We start from the raw sequence: 26744 nt of genomic DNA, 5'->3' as shown, positions 1-26744 counted from the left end.
CCAGAGCAGCGAGAGAAACAAAGGACTAGGAGTCAGGAGCCGAGTTCAGCCCCAGCACTACCAGCACTGACTTGGGGGGGTCTTGGGTGAGTCACTGAAACTCCCTAAGCCTGGGTTTATCCATCTATGAAACGCTAACATTGTTAATTAGGAGCACCAAGGAAGAGAATGCATACGGGATGTGGCAAATTCTAGGTCCGTTATTTATGTCTGGGAAGCTGGAAGTACATGACCTCCTGGCAGTTGCAAAAGTCTTCCGCCCAGGGCAAAAGGATGCAAAGGAACATCAAACTGAAATGCAGCTCCTCAGGAGCAAACAAGATCTTCTACTGATCAAAACCATTAAAATGTCAAACTTGTACTTTTCTAAGTCAGCAAAGCTGGTCATATTCATGCTCATCTCCTGAGAGTTTTTAAGTTTCTTAACCCCATTTCTTTGCTCTTGTGTGTTTGTTCAACTCTGAATAGTGAGTTGGCCCTGGTGTATGTCTGTGTGTGCATGCACACATATATGTGCACCTTTGGGGGTTTGGGGGAAACAGCATTGCTCTTTCTAGACAGGAACCCAAGACCTAGAGAAATCACACAGGAGCCCGCTCAGACCCAGGAGCAGCTTCCCTGTCCCGACCCCCTACTCCTGCACACTGCTCCCTCAGAGCTCAGAGTGCCTAAAGATGGGGACCCCCTTACCCAAAAGCCACCGCCCCAGCAATACCCAATCCCAGGGCTGCAGATTTTCCCCTTCCTCGGGCAGCTGTGAGCACAACAGTACTCCTCAGGGTCTTTTCCGAGATCCCCTCAATGAATTTCAAGACAGCTTTGGCCTGTGGAAAGAGAAACATATTAGGTGAGCTTTGAGAAAGGCCAAGGTCCAGCCATCTACCACCATCGCTGAGGAGAATTCAGGCTGATGCCTAGGCTAACTCGGGGGTGGAGGGGCTGCAGGGCAGTTCTTACTGGCCAGAAAGCAAGGCCCGGCACCTGGACTCTCACTCCCTTAATCGTCCCCTCTGGGTCTCAAGGCTTTAAACACCAACTAGGTGCTGATAACCCCCAAGTTCACACCTCCATCCAGACCTCTTCCCCGCACACCAGACTCTCCTATACACGCAACTGCCCCTGCTCTGCCCTCCACCTGTACATCTAATAGACATCTCACACTGAACACCTAACATCCCCTCCAATCCTCCCCCACCTACGATCTTCCCCAGCTCAGCTAACTGTCCAATTGTTTAGGCCAAAAGTCTTCTCCATTTTCTCCCACACCTGATCCATCAGCAAATCCTGTCCATACTTCCTTCAAAACAGAAAAATTCTACATTCCTCACCATCCTCCTCCTCCAGCACTCTGGTCACAGCCACCACCCTGCACCGCCGCCACTATCACAGGAGCCTCCTTATCAGTCCTGCTCCCACCTTCGTTCCCCTACAGCCTAGACTTCACGCAGCACAAGGCGATCCTGTTAAAATTAAGGCTGGCTTCCAGAAGCATAAGAATTCCTTCAATTGGATAAATAATTTGTGTATTTGTTTAAAAAGAAAAAGCATGATAACGGGGATTAAATAAATAAAGCCAGCCTGGGGATCCCTCTGACAGCTGTGCGGAGACCATAAGCATAAAACTCTCTGCTGGCCCCCATCGGTCCCAGAGTAAGTGCCAAGCCCTCCCAGGGGCCTGCATGGCCTGCACGGTCTGACCTCCGTCGTTTCCTCCTACCCTCACCCACTCGCTCCGCTTCAGCCCAGTCGGCCTCCTTGTGAGTCCCTGAGCGCACCAGGAGAACCGACCTGAGGCCTGTGTACCTGGTGACCCCTCCGCCGGGAGCACTCTCCCTGCAGAGAGCCACGTGGCTCGTTTTCTCAACTCCTTCAAGCCCACTCAAAGAGCAGCTGCTCACCAGGCCCTCTCTGACCACGAGATGGAGACCCGCAGCACCCCTCCCTCCTCCCGGCACTCCCCATCCCTCCTCGCTGCTCTTCATGTTTCCCCACCTACACAGCACCTTCTACTACAATACGTGGTTTGCTTATTTCCTTGATTCCCTGTCTTCCTCATCCCACCAGAATGTAAGCCCCATAAAGCAGGTGCGTCCCTCTTGTTTACTGCTGAGCCCCTGCCTAGAGGAGTGTCAGTGGCACTTAATGAGAAGAGGGACCATAACACTACTCAGGGGCCAGACTCTGCTCCCCACGGGGAATCTGCCCTGGGAACAGGCCATTGAGACTGGGAAGAAGGCCAGATGGTCCAGCCTGGCCTGTCTGGTCCTGAAGAAGCTGCCTTACATGACTGGGCATGGACACTCAGAAGATACTGATAAGACGCAGTCCCAGGCAGAAGGAAGGGAAGGAAGGGGAGGGGCTTCAGGAAGCCAGAGTCTCTCCAGATGGAAACACTCAGAGGGGATCCAAGTCCTACTCGCCTTAACTCGGCCTTGGCCGAACACTGTATTTTATCCTCTTGTTGTTTGCTTTAGAGTAGAAAGGTGAAGAACTCTGATAAAACGTAAGTGGCAAAATCTACAAACATAATGAAAAGGTATGAAATCTGGACTAAAAATGCACTCTAAAGTAATATTCTAAAATGAAAAACCAATACAAAAAAGCAGAGTGGTTTATAAAAACAAACAAAATAACCAGTAATTATATGAAAACAGTGCCTGCTTCGCTCATAACTAAAGTAACAACAAATTGAAACAACGATCCTATGTTCCCATATCAGATTCATAAAGACATACGAGTTTAACAGTACCCAGTGTTGGCAAAACTGCAGAGAAAAAGGCCTTTTCATACACGGTGCGGGTTCCATAACCTGGCATGACACCCGTTTTAATGCACACATACTCTACCCCAGCAATTCTCCTGTTAAATTATCCTAGAGACAGTGCCCACAAATGTATCTGTAAGAATGTCCTAATAGCATTACTTATAATAGCAAAAAAGCTGGAATCAAGCCAAATGTTTAATGGGGACCACCTTCCCTTTGCACACTTTAAAAATACCCATTTATATGCACAGAGAAAGATCCAAAAGGACACACATAAACCGTTAACAGTAGCTGTCTCTGCAGAGCAGGACAGCCAAGGAGAAACACCACTTTCTATTTTTAATGCACACTTTCCTACTTACTGATTTTTAAAATTTTTTTGCCATGGGTCATTTATTTTCTTGTAACAATACTACTGTATTATAGTTTCTCCCTCTTCTGCCCTTGCCCTATCCTCTCTCTCACTCCCTCTCTCTGGTGATAAAGTTACCAGGAAGTGGTTGAAAGCAACCCAGAGCCTGCAGCCTGGGCTGCAGAGAGAGCTGCGTGGTTGCTGATTCTACTTCCAGCATGGAAAGGGAAACCACCCTATTGGGTCTCAGCCCCAAGTGGGCAGCATCATTGCAGCTGTTTTCCATCATGAGGGAAAAGCCCAGTGCTGAGAGAGGCCTGTGCTGCTTGGCTGGCTCAGGCTGGACCAGAACCCTGAACACACCCGACAGCTTGCAGGCCTCTGGGCCACATCCATTCAGCTCCCATCACCGCCCAGGAACCACCGGAGAAGCCAAGTTTACCAGCCCTGGCCACTTCAGGGAGCACAGAAATGCATCCTGGCAGCTCCCACGCAGCCTGCTGTCTGTACCTAGAGATCAGGTACACAGAGGATCCTCACCACAGGTCCCTCATCAGCCCCTCACACTGGAGCCTCCAGCTCTCCTCACTTACGAACAAGGCATAAGCGAAAACCTTTACATCATCAAAACTTAATGAAAATGGGGGCTTCCCTGGTGGCGCAGTGGTTAAGAATCCACCTGCCAATGCAGGGGACACGGGTTCGAGTCCTGGTCCGGGAAGATCCCTCATGCCGCGGAGCAATTAAGCCCGTGTGCCACAACTCCTGAGCCTGCGCTCTAGAGCCCGCGAGCCACAAGTACTGAAGCCCGCGAGCCTAGATCCCTTGCTCCGCAGCAAGAGAAGCCACCGCAGTGAGAAGCCCGCGCACCGCAACGAAGAGTAGCCCCAGCTTGCCGCAACTAGAGAAAGCCCACGTGCAACAGCGAAGACCCAACGCAGCCAAAAATAAATAAATTTAATAAATTTAAAAAAAAAATAATGAAAATGAAAGGACACAGGTCTAGCACCCCGTGCCTGTGGCGTTCCTCCATAAATGTAACCCATCTCCCCCCGACCCCCAGCTCCCTGAACTGTTAATGTGGGGAAGGGGGACCTAATCCTGGACCACTGTCGTGAACACATGCTGCTGCTGCACGCCTGAGTGTGAGCAACAGAAAAGGGACCTCGCCCTCGGAGGAGCCAAGCCTTGTTCTAACTTGGCGTCTGTCACTCTCCGCCTGCTGTCTCTCCCCTCCGCGCCGTGCAGACTGGGCTGGGGACGTTCCGAATGCACGCTCACCTGGTCTAGGGTCTTGCAGCACTCCACCAACACGCCCACAGGCTGGGTGTCCTGCAAGCTCTCCTTCAGCTCCTTCAGCTCCAGACCAGAAGGCCCAAGACTCTCCTCCTACCAGAGAGGAGAGGAGGAGAAGCTTTGCTGCCACCCCGGGAGGGCCAGCACAGAAAACGCAGCCTGCCCCACGTTCCCGGCTCCCGGCAGCTCACCGGGGTCTGGGGAGGGAGGGCCTCAACGCTGGCGGCATGGGAAGAGATGGGCAGGATGTTGAGCTGGTCATCGATGGCGAGACACCTCTTACACGAGGCCAGAGAAAGAATAAACCTGAGGAACAAACCGCAGTCGTGAGGTGCTGAGGGCAGTGTCTGCACAACAAGGGAAGGGCTTTTCTCCAGGAAAATCATCTAGCCCCACGTCTCTAAGAAAGCTGGAGAAAGCCAACACCGTCATCTGGAGGGCAGTGCTGGATGATTCCCAGCCTCCCTTACGAGGCCCGAACATGCTTTATAGAGCAAACAAGCAAACGGGGAGCTCCCTTAAGTGACTGATTACAAGGGCCCCTACTGTGCAGAAGCCCGCTGCTCCAGGGTGCCCCGGCCCTTCTCCCATCCTGCCAGGTTCACCCTTTAGCACTGCGTGTCTCCTTGAAAGGGGAACGCCAAAGCCACCCCACATGTGCTCACCAGCCACACAGGGAAACAAACGCATACACAAATGGACTGACCTCCTGCCACAAGGAGGAGAAAATAAAGGAAAGGGTGGAGGGGAAAGCTCCCTCTAGCACTATAATACAAACATTTTTGCGTGTAGCAAAACATGTGTTTGGCTATAAAATCCAAGCTTCTCCCACAACTGCAAGAAAAGGGCCTCCCGCACTACTTTCACAGGCTTCCCTTCCAGCCAGTAGCGCTGGGCGACCTCCAGGCCCACTCCTACTGAGCAGCTTCAGAGGCGATTGAAATCAGGTCGCACAGTTCACCCAGGCCAGGATTCCTAAACCTCAGCACTACTGAGATTCTGGACCAGATATTTCTTTGTTGGAGGGGCTTTTCGGTGCCTTTTAAGCTGTTCAGCGGCACCCGTGGCCTCTACCACCACCAGCCTCCCGCCCTCACCGCAGGTCACGACCGTCAAAGTGTCTCCAGACACTGCCAAGTCTCCCCAGGGGCAAAACTGCTCCAGTTGAGATCCGTTGACTTAGGACATGGCTTTTTTCTTCTTAAGGTGTTTCACGTGTTGCTAACAGGCGTTCCCTAAAAAGGGGTCTGTGGTCAAATAAATTGGGGTCCCTGGTGCTGTGAGACTTTTCAGAGGCTAAAACAGGCTCACGTGAATCCTCAGAAAGGAAAAGCCGCATCAGCATCTCCCAGACGTACTGGACCGGAGAACCCCTTGGTCATAAGGCCCCTCTTAAGCATCAGTGCTCTGTGAAACACATTTGGGAAAGGGGTGGTCCAGACAGATCACCCCTCTGACAGATGCGCAGGCTAAAAGCCAGAGCGGGAGAGAGACTTGGTAAGGGCCAGAAGCAAGACAGAATCCAGGCCCCAGCCTTCCACTCACTTTTATTGCTTCCAGTTAGCTGCACAACTACCGCTGCTATCAGGAATCTCACCATTTGGGGCTCCTGCACTACCTTCCCTGAGACAGAGCACAGCTTTCAGTTGGGTCCAAGGTGAAAATGTTCCTCCCACTGTGGCTCCCCACAGCTGAGGAAGTGAGAAACGTGCTCCAGACCCACCTCTCATTAAATCTTCCCACCACATCCTGATGGGCCTCCGTCCTGTATCTTGAATGCACGTCCTAAAAGAGACAACATCCATTAACAGAGGCACCCAAATCGCACTGAGGTTCAGCGTCCAAGTGTGAAGAAGTTCCAGCAAACAGCCCTGGGGTAAAAGAGGCACCAGTGATGCTGCTAGTAACAAAATCTACTCCTACCTAACCTGCCATGCGAAACTGGCCGGATGGGATCTGCTGCAGCAGGACTCAGACACTAAATGCAATGTTTCTTACCACAACAAATGTCCCCTCACCTCACCTTTGACTGTTCCCACATTTTATCCAGCAGCACAAAACATATTCACTCGTTCAATAAAATGCACGTGCCAATGCCAGACAAGCTGGGCACACACCGGTGTTTAGTAAAGCATGAAACCTATTCTCCTGAAGCTTACAGTCAAATGGTTGGACGGAGACAAACAAGTAAATAGATACAAATTTTGGTAAATGCTATGAATGAGAAACAGGGTGCAGTGGCAGCCAATGGGGGGGTGGGGAGGGGGACTACTTATATAGGGTAGAGAGAGAAGGCCCTCTGAGTTGGTAAGCAGGCAGCCAAGTAAGAGAGGGAGGAAGAACAAACAAAGTGACGTGGGCACAGACATTTGCTCGCTCACAGATATTTCAGGGGGGCTTACTAAAGGCCAGGCACCCTTCCAGGATCAGGGAATATACCAGGGAGGAAAACAAAGTCCCTGCTCCCATAAAGTTTGGAGACTGGCACGGGAAGCCAGACAATAAACAAATAAATGTCTAACTTTAGGTGGCTGTACCATGCTTTGAAGCAAAATAAAACAGGTTGAGGAGTGACAGGCCAACCACATATGCTACACAGGGTGTGAGAGAGGCCGCACCGAGGAAGTGGTATCTTGGCAGGGACTGGAACGCAGCAAGGAAGTGAGCCAGCAGACACTCCGTGGAAACGGCGCGAAGGCCCTCAGGTGAGAGTCTGCTGAGGGGAGAGGGCGCACCTGAAGACCTCCGAGGAGGCCGGAGGGGCTGGGGGCGATGGGGCAACAGGAAGCAGGCGCTGAGATCTGAAGGAAGTCCACTTCACCGGGCGGATGCAGCTCATGAAACCCTGAGGCCAAGCCTAACAGTTCCTGAGCAGCTGGCAATGTACAATGACTCCAAACCTGCGGCTCAACACACCCATGTGGCAGAACCAGCTCTCATCCAGGGAAACCCTTCCAGCCACCCCCTCAGCTGGGGCAGAAAAAAAATACCCCCCCCACCCCCTGGAGTCAAAGTTTCTGCCAGTCTGGGAGCGGGATGGCAATGCTCCTCCACTACCCATTAGGGTGAGGGCAGGTGAGAACGTCTGTGCGTGGTCCCCTTTTTGTAGTACACAAATGTAAGCACTGGCGTGGCTCTCTGTGGAATAGTTTTAGAAATTGAACTACACAACAGCTGCATCATGTCTGAATCTCACTGGTGTAGAACCTGCAAATGCCTGAGAGCAAAAGCAAAATTCACAGATTCCTAAGCACACCCAGGGCCACTGAGGCTTCTCTGCAGAAAATTCCTCATTAGCTCCAAAGAGCTCCCAGCCTAGAAATTATACTGACCGCTCACTGGAGTTGCTCAGTAGGAGTTCTTAAAAGAGAGCAGCAAAAACACAGATTGATCTGAACCGCCACAATCAAGTTAAAGAAAAAAACGGACACTTACCATGGTCATCGTGTACAACTGCTTGAGTGAGTTCATGGTCCGTAGGAGGATAACCACCAGCCCACCACCTTCCACTGTTTCTACAGTCCTGGCCAGCAAGTTTGGAGTCAAAGCTTCAAAATCCTGGAAAAAGGAAACCTTAGAACTGGCTGCAAAGAGCACCCACTGGGAAGCTGTTAACGAGGGGCCAGGCGATAAGGTACAAGGAGGGCTTCAGAGTATGAACTCAAGACCATACCCCGTACCTGACTCACCAGGACACACACACACACATGCACACACACACGGTCCCTTACTCAGGGGATCACAGAAGAGAGCCCAGCCCTGGAGAAGAGGGATACCCGGTTTTACATGTCGAAGTGTTTCCCGTAATCCCTCATAAAATCTTATTTGGAAAGAAGTCCTCCAATCCGCACTGATTGACACCTGAATTTCAGAAATACCTCACACTCATTTTCTGCTCTGTTCACAGATGGAAACTGTCTGACAAAACTCAACTGCACCACATGGGGGAGCCGCTGCCTAAAGGAGCCACCATCGCTTCACCTGGTAACTGGTGAGCAGAAGCAGCTCCCTACCAGTCAGCGATGGGGTGAGAACAGGCAAAACGCTCTTTTCAGCCTCCAAGGTGGGTTGTAAGCCAGCAGTGTATGGACAGCCCACTGGAATGCGGAAAGGGAAAACTAGAACTCCTATTCAAAATTTCCCACCTCATTTCTTAATTTATATTTTAAAACGTATGTTTTACGATGCACGTAATCATAGTAGTGCATGCATATAATAAATACATATCAAACTGTGGGAACCTGTGCTTAAATGTGAGGATTTGTGCTTAAATGTTTTCTTTGGTGGGTGGAGCCGGGGCGGGGGGGGGGGGGCGGCGGATGGAGTCACAGGTGCCAAAGAATCAAAGAACAAAACAAAGACCACCAGAGCTCAAAACAAAGAAAAATGTGAAACTTAATCTATCAACTTGCCAGGCAAGAGAAAATATATACCAGTGAAGAAACTCACCAGCTACTTCTCTGAGGGGGGAAAGCTAGGAGACTTTAAGGACGAGAAGGGCGGTGATAGGGGTGGTTATTCGGTCAAGCACTCTGGATAGGACGTCCAAGTACTCGGGTCCGTACCTAGTTAGCTAAAACAAGTCCCACTGCTCTCTGGTCACAAAAGTCTTCAGTTAGTTCTAATAGGGATCTGGGGTGCTAGGGTCACTCAAAGTTCAGTGCTTTACCAAGCTGGTTAGGCCCAGTTGTGATGGAGCGTCACTGCCAGTTTGGGTATCTCTAGACAACTGCTGCTTTTGGTAGAAAATGCTCTTTTAATGTTGGTGAGTTATCCAGTTCCTATGGAAAGTGGCCAAGTCCTCCACAGATGAAGCTTTGGGGCAGGGAGTACACGTGACTCCTCTCCTCTCTGTACACCTGTCCTTGTGGGTGACCAAGCAGCCCAGGCACTCCCTAGCACTCTGACTCCAGTCACGGGCTGGGGCAAGTCACCCACCTGGAGAACACACATGCCAAACGTATTGCCCAGGATCTTGTGGGTCTCATTGTAGTAGCAGTAGCGAATGTTTGTGGCAGCTACGAAGAGTTCAAAGGGGTCATCTTGCTTTATGTTCAGCGTCCCGCTCTTTATTTTTTTCTGCAGCTGTCGCATTCTTTTCTTCCGATGACTGCAATCACCCCCCATCCCGTGAAAGCCAGTTAACCAGAGAGGCCAGAGTTGGGAGCAGGGGATAGGCTCAACGATCACCCACTTAGACCTTCAGAGCTAGAAGGGAACTTGGAAATCATAATGCTCATCCCCTCACTTTAAAGCTGAAGGAAATGAAAGAGGCATTAGAGCAGATGGGCTTCGGAGGGAGACAGTGTAAGTCTGTGTGAGAACCCTGCCATTTTGATACTTCACTTTACAAAAAGGGTAATGGGAGTCCCTAAACCTCACATTCAGCCAAAGCTTGAAAGCAAACCTTAGTGGCCTCATTACCTCAGTCTCAAGCCAATGCTTCAACCACACAGCACCGCTTCCCAGAGAACCTGGGAGGGGCACTGTGATGGCAGGTTACTTTACTCATTTTTCCTAACTGAATTCATCCACTTCCTTCCCAGATGGTGGGATCAAGTCCTCAAGGGCAGCTCTAATCTAAGACAATACTGATAGAGGATATAAGGGTTGGAACGGAATCTGGACGTTTCCCAGAAATCCCTGAACTTTTCTTTTGTCTTAAAAAACCCTGAATACCTAACTGTCAATTAACTGTTTCTTTTAGAGAAAAGAGAGAACGAGAAAACTCCAGAATCAAGGGTTACAGCAAACCAAAATTTTACCATAGTTCTCTAACTGAATAGTAGAGCCAAGGCCTTCCCCCTGGGGCTCCACTTCCTCAGCCCATGACTTAGCATCAGCCTTAATCTAATGCTCAAGACAGGGGCAGGAGAGCTGTAAGAGGCACAGAAGAGATTTTTAAAAGTGAAAGCAGGTGGGTTACGTTTGAAAGGCAAATCTGCCCAAAACACTGTAAACTGCCCAATTTCGCAGGGGGTTTCCCCACAGCAGAGTCCGCCCCAGAGACGCATATACTGGGGGATAAAGGAGGGAGAAGAGGCCCAAGGACAGAACCACACAGGTGAGCTGGATTTAGGGAAGGAGATGAGCTCGGGGAGAGAGAAGAGCTCAGGAAGGTGGTCCGAGTGTCACAGAAGCAAAGAAAGGAGAGCATTTCCGAGATGACTTTATAATGGTTTATCTGCCAAGGAACAGCACCCCCACACCCCAAACTCCTCCACACACACAGTCGTAGGCAGAACTGCCAGGTTTCTGGTAGGTGACCCACCCCACCTCCTCTGGCCCAGGGCTGGATGTCTTTCCAAAAGAATTTGGGAGAAAGAGACTGATTTCTGTGTCGTTAGACCCAAACCACGTAAAACTCAAGTGGTGTTTCTGCGATGGGCACCATAGAAGGCAGAAAGCTGCCCTGAAGTGGGAAAAGAACAGAGCAGACACGCAGAGATGAGAGACTGAGCAAGGACCAGAGCGTCAGCACTGCGGCTCTACACCACCCCCGCGGAAGAGCTGAAATCTCATCCCCGTAGGCTTCAGAAGCTAGCCCGTATACTGCCGACCCTTGAGAAACCTGGGGGTTAACTTGCATCTAACTTAAGAGTCGGCCCCTCCGCAACCGCAGCTCCTCCACATCACAGGATTCAACCAACCACGGACCACGCGGTACTGTAGTATTTACTACTGAAAAACATCCGTGTATAAGTGGAGCCCTGCAGTTCTAATCCACATTGTTCAAGGGTCAACTGTACTTCAACAAATTCCCCTTGTGCCTAAGTGTGTCTGTGTTGGAGGTCTGCTCTTTACTATATAAGAAGTCTTAAGTCCACAGCTTCAAAAAATAAGAACAGCCAATTGTCAAAAACAGCAGTGAACTACTAGAGGAAGAGCTCTGAAAAAAAGGAGAAAGAGGGGGAAACGTTGTTGCATTAGGCATCAGGTCGTTGGTAACTTCCAAGAGCAACTGAAGGAACCTGCATTATTAGAGGGGCTTGATCAGCTGAGAAAACTCGTGTGCAGAAAGCAAGGAATTGGGCTGGGGACTGAAAAGAGCATGAAAAGGATCTGAAATTTATCGTCAGGAATGAAGAAAGGGCATCAGCTCTATTATTTTTCTCTACTAGAAGGGTCCTCAGAGATAGCACCTTCATTAAGAATCCCTGAAAAACCATGTCAAAGAATCATTTCCTAGCATTTAACTAACAAGCAGGGACGGGAAGTGGGATGGGACGCTCAAAGGGCACGGCTTACCTGCTAAACCCCAGCTCTTTCTTATAACACCACAGCACAGAAGGTCGAGCCTTCACAGTTGCTCTGGACAACATGTGATGGAGTATGACCACCTGCCAAAGAAAAAAGCCATAGCATCTCAGGACCAAAAGAGACCTCCGGGACAGCCAGGCCCGAGACCACAAGGCAAGCAGTGCCCAGGCGGGGACTAGAAGCCAGCGCACATACACTTACCCTTGCGTTCAGTCCACCACCCCACATATCAAAAGCTGTTAACCTGTCTGTTAATAATTCTAAATACTGAGTATTTATCACTTCCAATAAGTAAAAGAATGTTCCCACTAGGCATTTCACTTAAAGAAAACCAGTCATTATGTGTGAAACCCCAGAGTATCTGTAACATGCTGACTCTTTGGGACAGGATACAAAGTAAGTCAGGGAGCATTTACCAGGTCTTACCTGATCCTTTCCTCGATCTCCGACCACAACCAAGAGAGACCTCTGCCGCTCAGCTATCCCATTCTCAATGAGAATCCGGATTCGGTTATCCACTTTCTTCCGATGCATGGTGAAAAACTATCACTAAAACAGAAGGAAAAGACACAACTGGACATGAACATCCAGGTTCTGGGTGAGGAACATTAGCTGGCTGCCTCCTGTGGGGCTGGGAGGCTGAGCTAGGGCACATTTATAAGTATCATCTTATTGAACCCTCAAACAGCTCCCTAGGGAAGACATCGGCCTCATTTTTTAAATTACGAAACTTAAGCTTGAAAGGTGAAGAAAATGTTCCCTTGGCATGGGAAGTCAACAGGGAAGCTTTAATTCACCCCCCTATGGAGAAGTTTTTCAAAAATTGGAAACAATGTTCAAAAAAAGAATGATTAAAATGTATGATATATCTATGGGAAAATAAAGTGGTTTTCAAAAAAATTTGTTCAAAATCATTTTCAAATATTATCTAAGGATATGGATACAGATGCTTATTAGAGGATAACATGGCAGGATATGCGTGTACATAATATATATATAGAAAAAAAAAGACTGGAAGAAAACACCAAAATGTAAAGTAGTTATTTATGGATGGTGAGATAACAGATGATTCTTATTTTGTTCTTTTGTTTTTTTGGAGTTTTGTTTTTTTTAATTCACATATATTACTAACAAAGTCAGGAAAAGAAATCAATTGACTATTACTATGATGGAATGTGGCCATCTGTTTCCTCAAAGGAGGGAAAACTATACTGAAGCCTGTACAGAGAGATTTCAAAAGTTATTGTGATTACGTATGATAGAACATTGCATCATTATAATAAACACACCAAAGAAACATCAAAAATATCAATTATGCTTCTACAATGTAAAAGTAAAAATAACATGTTACTTAGAAACTCCAGTGCTTGCTGCATTTTAATTCTACACCTAAAGCTCATTAACTGAACCTTAACCCTGCCTTAATTGTCCTTCTAACCTCTCAATCCAAACATGGATTTTAGCAGTTCGATCTTACTGTAAAACACTACGTCATAATCAATAGCTCCTATTTCATAAAGAAAGGACCAAGTATAAATACTCAAGTTCCCCAAGGAAGAAAAGTGACGGGGACAGGATTCACAGGCAGGCCTCCCCTGATTCCAAAGCCTGAACCCTTTCCAGTTCACCAACCTGACCAGCTTGTCAGCTGAGTTGCGGGCCACACAAAGACCCCACAGCCAATCAACAACTAATTATTGCTTTTTGTTCTAGTTCTAGTTTATCTGGAGCCCCAGAAGTAGTACCAGATAAAGCCTTGACTTCGAGGAGCTTTCATTTTCCTTAAAGAAAATATTTAAGAGAAAGAAATGAGGGATAATCTGTCTAAAGACAGACAAATTAGATGTAAAATTAATTGCTACAGTGGTCTGATGAAAGTCTGAGATTACTGTGGGCTGGAGTTGCCATGGAAGGCTTAATGGATGAGGAGGGCCTTGAAAGAAGAGAAAGAGGATTATTTTTCATTCATCTATTAGTCTAACAAATATACATAGCATCTATGTGCCAGGTACCATTCCAGGTGCACTGGCAGACAAAACAAAGTCCTGAATGTGCCTGCAGAATACGGAGTATAAACGAATGAGCAGAGTGAAGTAGCTAAGAGCGTGGGAGGATCTAGATGAAATCAGACTGCCTCAGTTCAGTGCCAGGTGCTGCAATCAGGAACTGTGGGCAAGCTCCGCAGAAAGCAAACGTGTTGTCACCCACCCACTCACCCCACCCCACCCCACCCCCAGAGCCCCTAGAGGATGGAAATCAAGCCACGCAACCCGCCAGAGCTCTCGAGAAGCACTCCCGAGAGTGGCCGCCTACTGGGGAAGAGGGTCCTGTTATCTAGGAGAGCCCGGGTGGGGCGGCAGTCGGCATGGGCCGGGCATCAGCACGGATGCAGAGCCTTCGTCCTGGAGCCAGTCTCCTCCGGGCCCAAGAAGGACACGGACACCGACCTCGGCACCCATCCCCAGCCATCCCGTGATGGGTACCTGCACCCAGAGCTGGGCGGACTCCAGCCAGGAGCGAAGAGGAAGCACGTGGGGGGTCACCGAACTTCTGCGGGAGAAGCGGGCGCAACGTGCTGCCCCTAGCAGATGCCTGGTCGCCGACTCTCAGTTTGCCTCCCTCGGCAACGCGCGTCCAGCTCAGGGGCCCGTAGGCGGTGCGTGCGCTGGCGAACTAACGGAGCGGAGACGGCGAGCGAGAGGGGACCTTTTCCACCCCTGTCCCTGCGTGATGACGTCATGGGCCCGGGAGGCGGGGCTGCAGCAACTGCGGCTGCGCGGTTTAGTCTCTGCCCGCCGTAGCTGTGGTGCGCGTTGTAAGTTGCCCCTTCGTATCAAAATTAAGAGACCGTGACTACGGAGGGCAGAGTAAGCAGATGCCCGCACCCGCAGGGCCTGTCAGTGCGCTGGGGCTAGCTCGGGTGCCCAGACAGGTCCGGGGCAGCACACGGTAAGTGGTCTGGGGTTTTCAGTGTTAGCCTGGTTATGCGAGATGACTGGCTCCGGGGATCTGTGCGTAATTTTGACAGTCCTCTTACTTTAACTATTTTAATGTGATAAGATGGGGAAACTCGATCAGCAGACCTGTCTCATTCAGCTCACTTGACCCTCCCCATGCTCAGTAATGACCTTGTAGACCTCTCTGGCATTCCGTAGATTTTCTACCCACTATTGCTGCTCCTGTACTTTGGCAGGCTCCCTTTAGGCCTGTATCTGGCTGTCAAATGCTGTTGTTCTGAAAACCAGCTCTGAGGCTCTGCTTTCGTTACTTCCCCTTCCCCCCCCCCCCACTCTCGGACGAACTCGGTCAAGCGGTTGACTTGAAGGGCCACCTATGTAGTTATGGTTTTTTTGGCCAGATCGTTGAATTTAACAAATCCAACTGCTTGCTCAACATTTCTCGATGCCTCAGAAAGTTGAAGCCGAATTCATTTGCCTTTCTTCCTTAAACTCCTTCCTCAAAGCAGAATGTAATTCTCTACCTCCAAATCTAATGTCATCAGCAGCACCGCCCATCGTATTTTTTTGTAATTCCCTCAACAAAATGTCAACATGCTAGACACAAGAGATAGTGACCAAAACAGTCCTATCTTCTGTGAAACTTACAGTCTAGGTAAGAAAAAAGTGTTAAGAAAAAAGTATCCAGTGAGTAAAAAATAAGGCACTGCTTTAGAGGTGGACTTGGAAGGACTCTGAAGTGGTGACTTGGAGTAAGACCTGAATTTAGAAAGAATGAGCCTTAAGAACAATGGAGGGAAAAGCTTTCCCATGCATTAAGTGTAACACATGAAGACCCCCAAGATGGAAAAAGTCTCAGCAAAGCAGCCAGTGTGACCAGAGTACAGTGAGCAAAGGGAAAAATGGTAGGAAACTAGACCAGATTAATTGAAGGGCACATGGGCCACAGATCTGAATTCTACGTGTGATGGGAAACCACTGGGGTCTGAGTAACAGGGACGTGACAAAATCTGATTTGCCCTCTTAAAAGGCTCAATCTGGCTGCTATGCAAAAAACTATACTACGGAGAGCAAGAGTAGAAACACAGAGAACCGTTATAAGCTACTGTAGCTACCTGTTCTGATGTGGTGGTCACGAAGTGCTAGTAGACTCAGGATATATTTTCAAGGTAGAACCACATGTAGATTTGCTTAAGGACTATAGATACAAGGTATGAAAGGGAATCAAAGATACGAGCAACTGGATGTAGGTTCATCAAGAAATCAATTTCGAATATTCGACATTCAAAGCAAGATATTAAAGTAGGAGTTTGTTTTGGGGAGTTTGGGACCTAGAAATACTTGAGTGACTAAAATGCTGATTGTAGTCAAAGTCCTGGGATTGGATAAGATCACCTAGGGAAGAATGTTAGCTAGGGATGAAGTCTGCAACCAAGGCCTGGAGAACTCAGCAAAGGATACTGAGCAGTGGCCAGTTAGATAGGAAATATGTAGAATCCCATTTACTACCACCCTCCACTTTATGTTGTAACCGTTTCTTACATGGGCTACTCCGATAGCTATCTCTTGCACCATATTATTTTGTTCTCAACACTGCACTGTTTTGGGGGGGGGGGTTGTTTTGTTGTTGCGTTGTTTTTGCTGCTCCACGAGGCTTGCAAGATCTTAGTTCCCCAACCAGGGACTGAACCCGGGCCCACAGCAGTGAAAGCACAGAGTCCTAACCACTGGACCGCAGTGGAATTCCATGCACTGAGCGTTCTTAAATGGCAATTTTATTAGGTGACCCACCATCCTCTCCCCCCCAACCCCACCCCCTATACACACAGCTTAGAAATCTTGTTTCCAACTGTTAAGAGACAAAACTTAACATGGAATAGAACTTACAAAGCTATTCTTAGTAGCCCTTACTGTTGCTTCAGCCTCTTTCTAGCTCTACTAAATCTGTACTCTTTTCACTTGAGCCAGAGAGCCTTTCTCAGTCACTGGAGACTGGACTTGGGACATGTGGTTCTCTCCCCTTCTTTACTAGTTTACTAACTCCTCATCCTTCAAGTCTTAATTACTCCTCTCAAAAAAGTCTTTCCTGATCATTTTAACTGGGTCCTATCCTATCATGGCCTTAATATCTATCATCAACCATGTTGCTCCATCATGGCTTTTGCCATACCTCAGTGTCATCACGTCAATCTCTTTGATCAAACTGTTCAATGAAAGCAGGAACCACAGTGATTCTGTCACCACTGAATGCTTAGTGCTTGGAATGGTGGCCTGGCAAAGAGTACCCATATTTGCTGAATGAAGCGTTAGTTTACTGACTTAATACAGTGGCTCCCTAATAAACACACCGTACTTAAAGAAAACCAATATTACAAGTTAAGAACACAACACTAAAAATTGTCTTTACTAAATCAGGTGGTCTTTCACTACTTACAAACTTAAGGAGCCAGTCTTCTGCATGGGACTGGATTAGGCTTCAGAACAGCTGTTAAAGTAAGGTACTGAAATCCCAATTGAGAAGAATGTAGTAATCTAACAAGTAAGTAAGGCAAGGCTACCAGAGATTTAAATTTTTTCCTCTCCTCTCACGCGTAGCACTTCTTCACTTAGAGCTTTGCTTGATAGTATAAACAACTAAAGCAAACTTCACTCAAGGACAATAAGGTATCAGGTTTTAATATAATTTAATCTAATGTAATTTAAAACATTCACTAGTCTTTACCAGTAGTTTTGTAGAATTCAAAATGGGAAAGGGTATAGAGATGAGGCTTAACAAATTAATATTCCTGAGGGGTCTCCCTCCCCATTAACTCTTTAGAAGGGATAAACTCAAGGGCAATACTGATTCTTTTGATATAACTTATAGTCAATAAAACTTCAGAGTTCTTAATAAGAACTCAACTGGGATGGGGATTCAGAAGCTTAAAGATGAACTGAAGGGTTTTAACTCTGTGCTTACCTGTATCCCATTTCCCCTAATAAGATATATTACTGAAAATATAATGAACAATACAAATTTCCTAAGACACTTAGGAGGCTGACTACTCAACTACCTTCTACATTTTATGAACTGCTTGTCGACAGAACATCTCAGTGCATGAGCCTTCTGAGAATAAACACACATTCTCATGTCTCTAAGTGAAGTCTCCCACATAACAGAGTCATATACATAGGAGACAAAAAAACTGCAGAAGCTAACTGATTAAAAATATTTAACGGATTTCGTTTTAATATCAAGATATGATGATCAGAAAAACTTTCATATTCTTTAGGGATATTAGGATCTGAAAAAAAAAAGCCTTAACCAAGGTAATCAATGACACTCTACCTTAAAGCTTTAAAATAGAAGTCTCATTGTCCACATGAGATGACTGATACTGTGCATTTACTTGAAAGTACTTTATATATGGAGTCTTGCTATACCAAGAAGCTACAGGGCCACATGTGATAATCATTTTCTTTCAACTCTGCTAGAATATGCATTTGCCCAAACAAGGCCTTCTGCAGGTAGGACAAGTATTCACATTTTATACAGAACACCTAGTACCAAGACTCAGATCTTAATGGGACTTTTTAAAAAGTTATCTGCCCCATAATGAGGCACTGCTTTAAAAAATATAGTCTGAATTGAGGCATAAAATTGAGGCATAAAAGCTTTAGATTTAGACTACAATGGTAGAATGCCAAAAAAAAAAGCATAGTATCTCAAAAGGAACAAACGATTCTTTTAAAAACATACATAGAAATAATCAAACTACTAACACCTTTACATATTCACAGCATCTGCACTAATGCATAGAAGTCTGAAACCTAGAAAGCATTTCTCCTCCATCCCATCTCTGAACTGATTCATAGAGATCACTGTATAAATAACTTGCTTCAATTTTGATTTCAAATCTCATGAAATTATTTTCTACACAGATAGCAAATTTAGTTTTATATATAGGATTGTAAGCATACATCATCTATAGGGATTACCCAGTAAATCACGAATATTTTATCTATCCCCCTAAAATACAGCAAACATATGGTTGTGGTACATCCCAGGCAGATGTCATTTAAAGCACACAAGGGGAGGTGCTAGCAGAAGAAATACTTATTTGCAAAAGTAAACAGATAACCCTTCCAATATGATGTACCACAACCACACATGAGAAAAGAACTTCTTTTATTTTAAAATAAACATTGAAGATTCCCCCCCTTCCCCACCACCCTACAAAACTTCTGAATGTGGAATGTTCAATAGCCTAACCATTTTAGTAGGTTACAAAACCAGCAAAATCTCCAGTTGTCTAACGATGAACGTTTGAGAATGGTTTTGTGGGGTTTTTTGTTTTTTTAAAGTAGCTGAGCACCTACTGGAAAAATTCCTTAGCTAAAGGCTGAAGACTAAATTCAATTTCTGCACAGAAAATACCATTAACTTAGTAGCCTTTGCTTAATAGGTGGAATTAATTCTCCATGAAGTCCAAGTGGGATACAACAAGCAGCATTAAGTTCATAGGCACACAAAACTAGTGCTCCAACTGCTAGCACAAATTTCAACATAGTACATAAATTACTAAACTGTCCTCTTCATCAAACTTGGGACTCGCCCTATACATCTATGGGAAGGAATCACCACCTTGAATATAAATACCTCCATGAGAAATGGATAATTCGATTAGGGTTAGACAAAAGGTAAGTGCAAGTACTATAGAAATAGCTGCTGGAGATAACCATAAAATTTGGAACACTAACTGCATGGGGTGAACCACATAAGCTGCTAGCTGTTGAACACCAGTGTTTCAAGATACAACTTTTATAAACATGTTTTATTTGTTTGCTTATACCATCAGAACTGAAACTACTGACTGTCGTTTCCCTAAAATAGGGAAATCAATCTAAAACACATACTGGTGCTTTTCAAAGGATAGCAATTTAAAAGGGTGGTAGCAGCAGGCATTTGATATCTTTTTCTTTTAAAAACTTTCAGGCTTCAGGAAAAACATGTGACCAAGGTTGTTACGATTATCCATTAGAGATTTTCATCAGTACCTGTACCAATTTAGGTGACAATACAGCAAGATCCAAGGATTAGTGACAGACAATGTACATCATAAGGAATGATATATAGTACCAATCCTTACAAAAGTCATTGTCAAAGAAACTGTTAAGTGTTCAAAAAGGTATCTAAATATTTCACATTAAGTACAGAAGCGGCCATCCAGATTAGATCCCTTATTTGTTGCATATTTTTCAAAAAGTGCCAATCAAAGCCTAATTTTGCATTTTGGCTTTGTCTTATACAGTATCAGCTGTTAAAAAGCAATTTGCATGTGTTTTCAACCACAGTCGTCTGGCCAGAGAATGAACAGTGCTGTGTCAAACCCTAAGGCTGGTAGCCAGCCTTATATGTGTGATTAAGGACCCATGCATAATTTGGTATGCATCTAAATGTTCAGTGCTCCAATTTAACTGGAAAAGCTGTGAAATGCAGTTGTTATGCCAAACCACACTCCATTCCTTCCATCTTCCTTTCAAGGGAAATAGTTTTGTCAATTACCACTGAATAATAGGGCTGATTTGTAGATTTTATCCAAAGTCAAGTCAATCTTGCTTTTTCCAAGCCACTTAAAATAACTATGGAGATACCACCCCGTTAAAGTATATGATGTTTTACTCCTAAGCAAGGGTGAGGAATCTGAGTATCATGTGCAAGACTCAAGATGACGTTTAGGACAGAACATGCAGAGTAAAAATAGTTTCCTTCCATATCCAGGTAATATAAAGCTGACAACTGTAGTCCTGTCTTTATGGGATGAAAACAGTCCCTTTACAATAAGTTTCCTGAAAGGGAGAACAAATAGATAATAACTCTTCTGGTAACATATTATGGTACACTGGCCAGTGTGTTTTTGGCGATTAAACATAATCCTGTGAATCAGATTAATTCACTTGCTGAGTGTTCATTTGCGGCATCCCTCTGTTGGGTCTTGGGGGCCCTCCACGACCTAGAAGACAAAAATGGCATTTGGTTTTTCTTTCAAATATTATTTATTTTGCCTTCAAGCAGATTTTCATCTGAAGTCAAGAAGCATGTGGGCAGCTTGTCACCACATTATTAGGTTTAAGAGGTCAATTCTTCAGTGTTCAAGTTTCACCTGTCCTGGAAGTTGTCATGCGCAAATTTGCTCATGTTCTCTAGCTAAAAGAAGAGTAGAGCTAATGGAGTATTCCACCAGTACTCATTCATTCATTCATTCAACAAGTATTTATTGAGTGCCTACTATGTGCCAGGCACTGTCATCAGGTGTTGGAAATAGATACAGCAGTGAAGACAGACAAGGTACCTGCTCTCATGGAGCTTACATTCTAGTGTACACTCTAGCTTACATTTCAGTAAGTAAGTAACATCATACTATCAAAATTAATAAAAGCACCAGAATGAAAAACAGACCTTATTACCTAAACTGTTAAAAAGAAACTACATAACATTCAAAATTGTATAATGACTTGTAACAGATAAAGTAACTTTTTACATGCTGTTAAAACAGATTTTTAGCTACCAGTCAACTCAACTTTCATAGAATATGCTACAAGGTGAGAAAGAAGAACATAACCCACATTCACATGCAAATATCCTTTGATACTTCAAGTCAGTAATTCTCAAGTGATCCATAAATTTTTTTAAAAATGCACCCTTTTTGCTGGCCAGTTTCTACTAGCATTGAAATCAAAGTACTTTGTAATTCCTCCTTAACATACATTTTATACATGTTATGGCCAATATCTAGAGGAAATCTATTCAATTTTACTTCCCTCCAATCAGAGAACCATTTAGAACTTCAGACCATATGAAACGATACCTCTAATTGTTACACAGATTGACTTCCTACCCAAATAGTAAGTAGTTTTCCTATGGTAATAGACAAAAGCCAAAAACTCTTAAAACCTATAATTTTTAAGTATAATTCTGTAAGTTAGTTAGGAACTTGGAGGTTTTGTTTCAAAGTCAGAAATAATTTGACATTTATATCACTAATAATGGTCCAAAAGGCATTGAAATTTCAATTAGTTCTATTACTTCTAAACGGTTCTCTTAATGTAACTATGGCTTATCCGGCCATTAAAGGGTTTCTGGCCCTAAAATATAATATGCATGTTTGAAAAATGAAAGAGGAATAATAAATTTATATAAATGTTTAATCTCATTCCAAAAATGTCTTACAAAAATGTTTTGGTAAGTACTTCCTAAAAACATTTAGCAGGTTTTAGGACCTGAAAAATAATTTGCAGTTGGAAAAACACTTTTTCTGAGGAGATGTTCTAGTTTTCAAGACAGTTTATATATAGTAACAGGGAAAGTCATTCAAAAAATTAAATTTGGGTTCAAGATAAGTTTTAGAAACAAAGCATTTCATTTAATCCCTAGCAACAAGTCTGGAAATGATAAATGTATTCCTAACATGTAACCTACATGCAGACTATGAACAGCTCTTCCAAGGCCAGAACAGAAGCTCCACTTAGGAGCTAGGATCACCACCACAAAATATTACCTCGTGGGGCTCCCCGTGGTCCACTCTGCCCAGAGCCTCGCTTGAAATTCTGCTGATATCCATCCTAAAAGACAAGCTAGTTAGTACTGAAGAAAAGGCAATTTTCTAATGCTTACCCATCTATCTCTATTCTTACAGTCTAACACTTGTAGAATACAGAATTCTTTATTCTTTTAGACATTTAAATATAGCATTACTACAAGTTATTCTTTAATCGTACTTCTATTCTCAAGATCAATGAGATATATTTCTCAGCTCTTAAACATCACTGTTTTTACCAGCCTCTATTAAATGAATACCTATATTGAGTGCTAAGAAAAGCAAAAATCATTCTCCATAAGGAAGTATCTGGTACAAGGTACAAAATTAGCCCCAAATTACTTAGTTGCTCAAGTGCATCAAGCAACTACATTAGTCCCTTTCATTGGGGTATTTAGGTCAGGTTTATATTTTATAACAATTTTACCTACCCGCTGATAGCCAGAGTAGTCCCGGGGAGCACTGAACTGAGACTGTGTATATCCACTGTTTGGAGTGTTAGAGAATGAAGGGCGGTAACCATCATATCCTCCTAAAATTTACGACAAGAAAAAAAACAACTTTCTTATCTTCAAAGGGAATTTTTACTTTCTCATTACTGACCAAGGGAAAAACTGAAAAACTGTAAGCTATGCTAGTTATTCAAACTAATCTATTACCCTGATCCAATCTGTTTATACATTAACTGCCTTAGAGGATAAAATTTTCACCCATCCATGCACATACACAAAAAAAAATAACAAAAAATCTCCATAAGGTCTGACAATTTATAGAAAGCAATATCCCCTACAGGACAGTGGTAGACATGGGTTTAATACATACAAAAAAACTCAGTCCCAATTTTGCCAATTTAAATGACGGTATCAACACATACTAAAAATGTTTATGTTGTACATAAGAAGCTAATGCAGAGAGAGACATATTTTTCCTAAAAATCATATGACATATTTCTATATATTGTGCAAGTCAGAAAAGAACATGAACTTGCTTTCTGGGGTTTTTCTGTTTTTGTTTTTACCTCTGAATCCATTAGCAGGTCCCCTGTATCCATTCATCAAGCCTCTAGCACCACGGGAGCCTCCACGAGACACACCACGACTGTTGTAATAGGGCTGACTGCTACGTGGAAATCCAGTGTTCTGCTGGGGAGGCTGCTGGTGGTTACCAGTCACTTGATGGGTCTGGTCCTGGGAACCATGGTAAGTGCCAACCACTATAAAAGAAAAAAATACATACTTACATACTTATGTATATACACACACACAGATATACACACACACACAGCTCATTACAATTTGTCTGATTTCCTACATGCTTTCTGGTTTAAGAAATGTCTTACACAGTTTCCTCAAAGTTTAATTCTGTCTTTAAATTTTCATATTAACAATAGGGAAAACTACACATTAATGAAGTCCCTGTCTTTCTCCTGTATTAAGCTAAAGGGAATAAAATTCTCCAACAAATTCCAAACCTTTGGAAGCGCACACTGTGTGAGAGCACACAATTCTATCCTTCCAAATGACCTGAAAGGCTATATTATTAAACATCTTCTGAGAGGCATCTGCTTATAGCACAAGAGACCCGCAACAGTCAAAAGATCTTACATACTGAAACACTTACCATCTTGTACCATTTAATTATTTCATTATAAAGCTCCTACTGGTAGTTTTCGTATTCTTTTAAATTTTCCTTGATACTTACTAAAACATACAAAAACATACTCTCCCATAGCTAAGCAGCTATATGCTAGAATACTCAATTACAAAGATAAATCAGCAAAGAGAGGCCTTCAACTTACACCCCACCCTAATACTTGAGTACATTTCAAGTACTTTTAAAGCACAGCCAATTTAGAAGAGAGTTAAATGGTACTCACATGGGCACTCAACCCCCTGGAGTGAAGGGAAGGTTCTAGAAGGTCCACACTATCTTATACCCCCTCCTCCTTCCACAATGGGGAGAAGTCTAAAATCTAGAAACCTTCAAAAATGAAATACCAAGGTACATTTCAGGTATTACCCCAATGTTCATAATTTACAGGGGAGAAAAAACAGTGCTAACAGTATCTTTGGGAGGTGAGGAAGGCATAGACCAAAGGAAGGCCCACACCCCAGGAACAAAACAGTCAGCAGCCTTTAGTCAGCCCAAATCTCCCGTGTTTGGGCAGAGAGAAAAGGTGATGTGAGTCTTGAAAATATTTAGCTGAGCTATTTTATAACCTCAAGAAACCCACATTTATTAGTTCTTCAAATGATATTTTGCAATGAAAAAGCTAGAGAATGCCTAGGAACAGAAGGGGTCATGGCTCCTTTTTGAACTATGTAATGGACCAGATACACTATTCACAGTGTGCTCTTTCTACATAAATTACCTTTTACTACATTCCCAAAATTTTAACTTATAAGCAAATATCACAAGTACCAGTAACATTTTCTATCTAAAAAGATTCATTCAGGGAATTCCCTGGTGGTCCAGTGGTTAGGACTCTGCACTTTCACTGCAGGGGGCATGGATTCAATCCCTGGTGGGGGAACTAAGATCCCACATGCCATGCGCCATGGCCAAAACATAATAAAAATTTTTTAAAAATAAAAAGATTCATTCATATGCAAGTAAAAAGTAGAAGAACTGAATTTTCGACTCACTTTTTATCAATAAGAATTCTATTATGCCTTTTGGTCAAATCTCACTGCAAGAAACTCAAAGTAGAACAATTAAAGGGTGATCTTTATTTAAAAATACCAGAATTCCTATTTGAGTGCATGTAAAGCATAAACACTAGTCCATAAAAAATAGCCAAAGATCCTTGCCAGATCCTTTTTTTATGTTGTTCCTGACTAGATACTAATTCAGATTAAAACAAAACTTCTGGAATGATGGGATACACTGCCTTGTTCAACAAATATCAGAATGCCCTCAACCTGCCAGGCCTGGTCCTAGACACAAGGGATGAGTTAGCTGCCAACACATAATCTTTGCCCATAAGGAAGTTTTAATAATGGGAAATAATAAGTAAATAAAATATACATACAAGTAAAAACATCTATACTGTATCAGGTAATAAGTGATTAAGGAAAACACCAAGTAGGATAAATGAGTGACCAAGTGAGCACATTACATTTGGACAAGGCAATGAAGGAAGGTCTCTGTGAGGTGATATCTGAGCATAGACCTAAAATTCAAGAAGCAAGCCATGGAAACATCAGTGGAAGAAAGTTTCACGCAAAAAGAAAAGGAAGTGTAAAGGCCGTGAGAAAGGAAAGAATTTGTGTTTGTGGCTGGTATGGGCACATAAGGAAGAAAATAGGATATACAACCAGAATCAAGGCAGGGGCCAGATCATGGATCTTGTAAACCAAGGTAAAGACTTTGGATTTCTTTTCTAAATGTAATTGGCAGTCACTAGGAGGCTCTGAACAGGAGAGAGACATCTGATTTACATTTTAAAATAATCACTCTGGCTACTGTGTGGAGAACAGACTGGACTAAAATAAGAGTCAAGGGAGACAACTGCAATATTCCAGATAAGAGCTGATGGCTGCCTAGATCAGAGTGGTACGGTGGAGGTGTCTGAGCAAAGCAGATGGGCCGATTTGATTTTTTACTGAAAATATCTGTAAATGTTATGAAGTTAAGTTTCATAAATATAATGTGTATTTTGAAATGGTAACAAAAGTTATCTAGTCCAGTGCTTCATAGTCAATTAGTAATGTCAAGTACAATATAAGAACAAGATAGCTTGAAATCAACTGGCACAAAGGGCCAAACTAACCAAATCAAATGATATACAGTAATTTTTAATTTCATTACACCATCTGAAAAAAAGGTAAAACAGCAAGCATGTTAGCATAATGCCTAAAGGCACCAAATATATCCGCTCCACAACCAACTTATGAACACAAGCATGCCTCATTTTATTGTGTTTCTCTTTATTGCTCTTCACAGATACTGTGTTTTGTTTTGTTTTGTTTTTACAAATTGAAGGTTTGTGGCAACCTTGTGTAGATCAAGTCTATTAGTACCATTTTTCCAACAGCACTTGCTCATTTCATGTCTCTGGGTCACATTTTGGTATTTCTTGCAATATTTCAAACTGTTTCATTATTATATTTGTTACGGTGATCTGTAATCAGCGATCTTTGATGTTACTACTATGACTCAGTGAGGTCTCAGAGGATGGTTAGCATTTTTTGACAATAAAGTATTTTAAAATTAAGTCACGTACACTTTTTTTTAGACATAATGCTATTATTGCACACTTAATAGGCTATAGTATAGTGCGAACAGAATTTTTATATGCACTAGGAAACCAAAAATTTCACGTGACTCACTTTGAGATATTTGCTTTATTGCAGTGGTCTGGAACCGAACCTGCAATATCCTCAAGGTACGCCTGTACATGGCAATGAATAATTAAAGGAGCCTGAGAACAATAAGTCCAGTTTTATCATTCAAAAACACAGATAGCATAACTGCCAAATTTCTGTCAGACTGTGGTTGATTCAACCTCCCTGATTAGTGATGCTGAGTACTACAGT

General features: G+C 44.0%; 2 protein-coding genes across 3 annotated transcripts in view; both read right to left on the bottom strand.

Annotated features, from left to right (window-relative positions):
* The window catches only part of NAT10 (N-acetyltransferase 10), a 38739-nt gene extending 24367 nt beyond the window's left edge, over positions 1–14372 (bottom strand). The window contains exons 1-9 of one of the 2 annotated variants that reach the window (XM_029208345.1): positions 14156–14372; positions 12099–12221; positions 11661–11752; positions 9351–9522; positions 7848–7970; positions 6136–6197; positions 4604–4718; positions 4398–4505; positions 691–824 (exon numbers count right to left, since the gene is read on the bottom strand). In XM_029208345.1, the coding sequence (XP_029064178.1) occupies positions 691–824; positions 4398–4505; positions 4604–4718; positions 6136–6197; positions 7848–7970; positions 9351–9522; positions 11661–11752; positions 12099–12206 (914 nt within the window). In that variant the 5' untranslated portion in view covers positions 12207–12221; positions 14156–14372. Of the gene's footprint in view, positions 1–690; positions 825–4397; positions 4506–4603; positions 4719–6135; positions 6198–7847; positions 7971–9350; positions 9523–11660; positions 11753–12098; positions 12222–14155 lie in introns of those variants that run through there. The other variant, XM_029208344.1, reaches the window with a different exon arrangement.
* Positions 14373–18551: 4179 nt separating this feature from the next.
* Positions 18552–26744, bottom strand: part of CAPRIN1 (cell cycle associated protein 1) — a 36419-nt gene continuing 28226 nt past the window's right edge. Inside the window, exons 16-19 of the mRNA XM_029207495.1 lie at positions 23225–23419; positions 22638–22738; positions 22168–22231; positions 18552–20622 (exon numbers count right to left, since the gene is read on the bottom strand). Coding sequence (XP_029063328.1) covers positions 20558–20622; positions 22168–22231; positions 22638–22738; positions 23225–23419 — 425 coding nt within the window. The 3' untranslated portion in view covers positions 18552–20557. The remainder of the gene's footprint in view (positions 20623–22167; positions 22232–22637; positions 22739–23224; positions 23420–26744) is intronic.

Source organism: Monodon monoceros, unplaced genomic scaffold (genome assembly GCF_005190385.1).
Source record: "Monodon monoceros isolate NGI ecotype Baffin Bay Population unplaced genomic scaffold, NGI_Narwhal_1 Super_Scaffold_7, whole genome shotgun sequence".
NCBI lineage: Eukaryota > Metazoa > Chordata > Mammalia > Artiodactyla > Monodontidae > Monodon > Monodon monoceros.
Note: the sequence above shows the minus strand (reverse complement) of the source record. Positions and strands in the feature narration are given on the sequence as shown.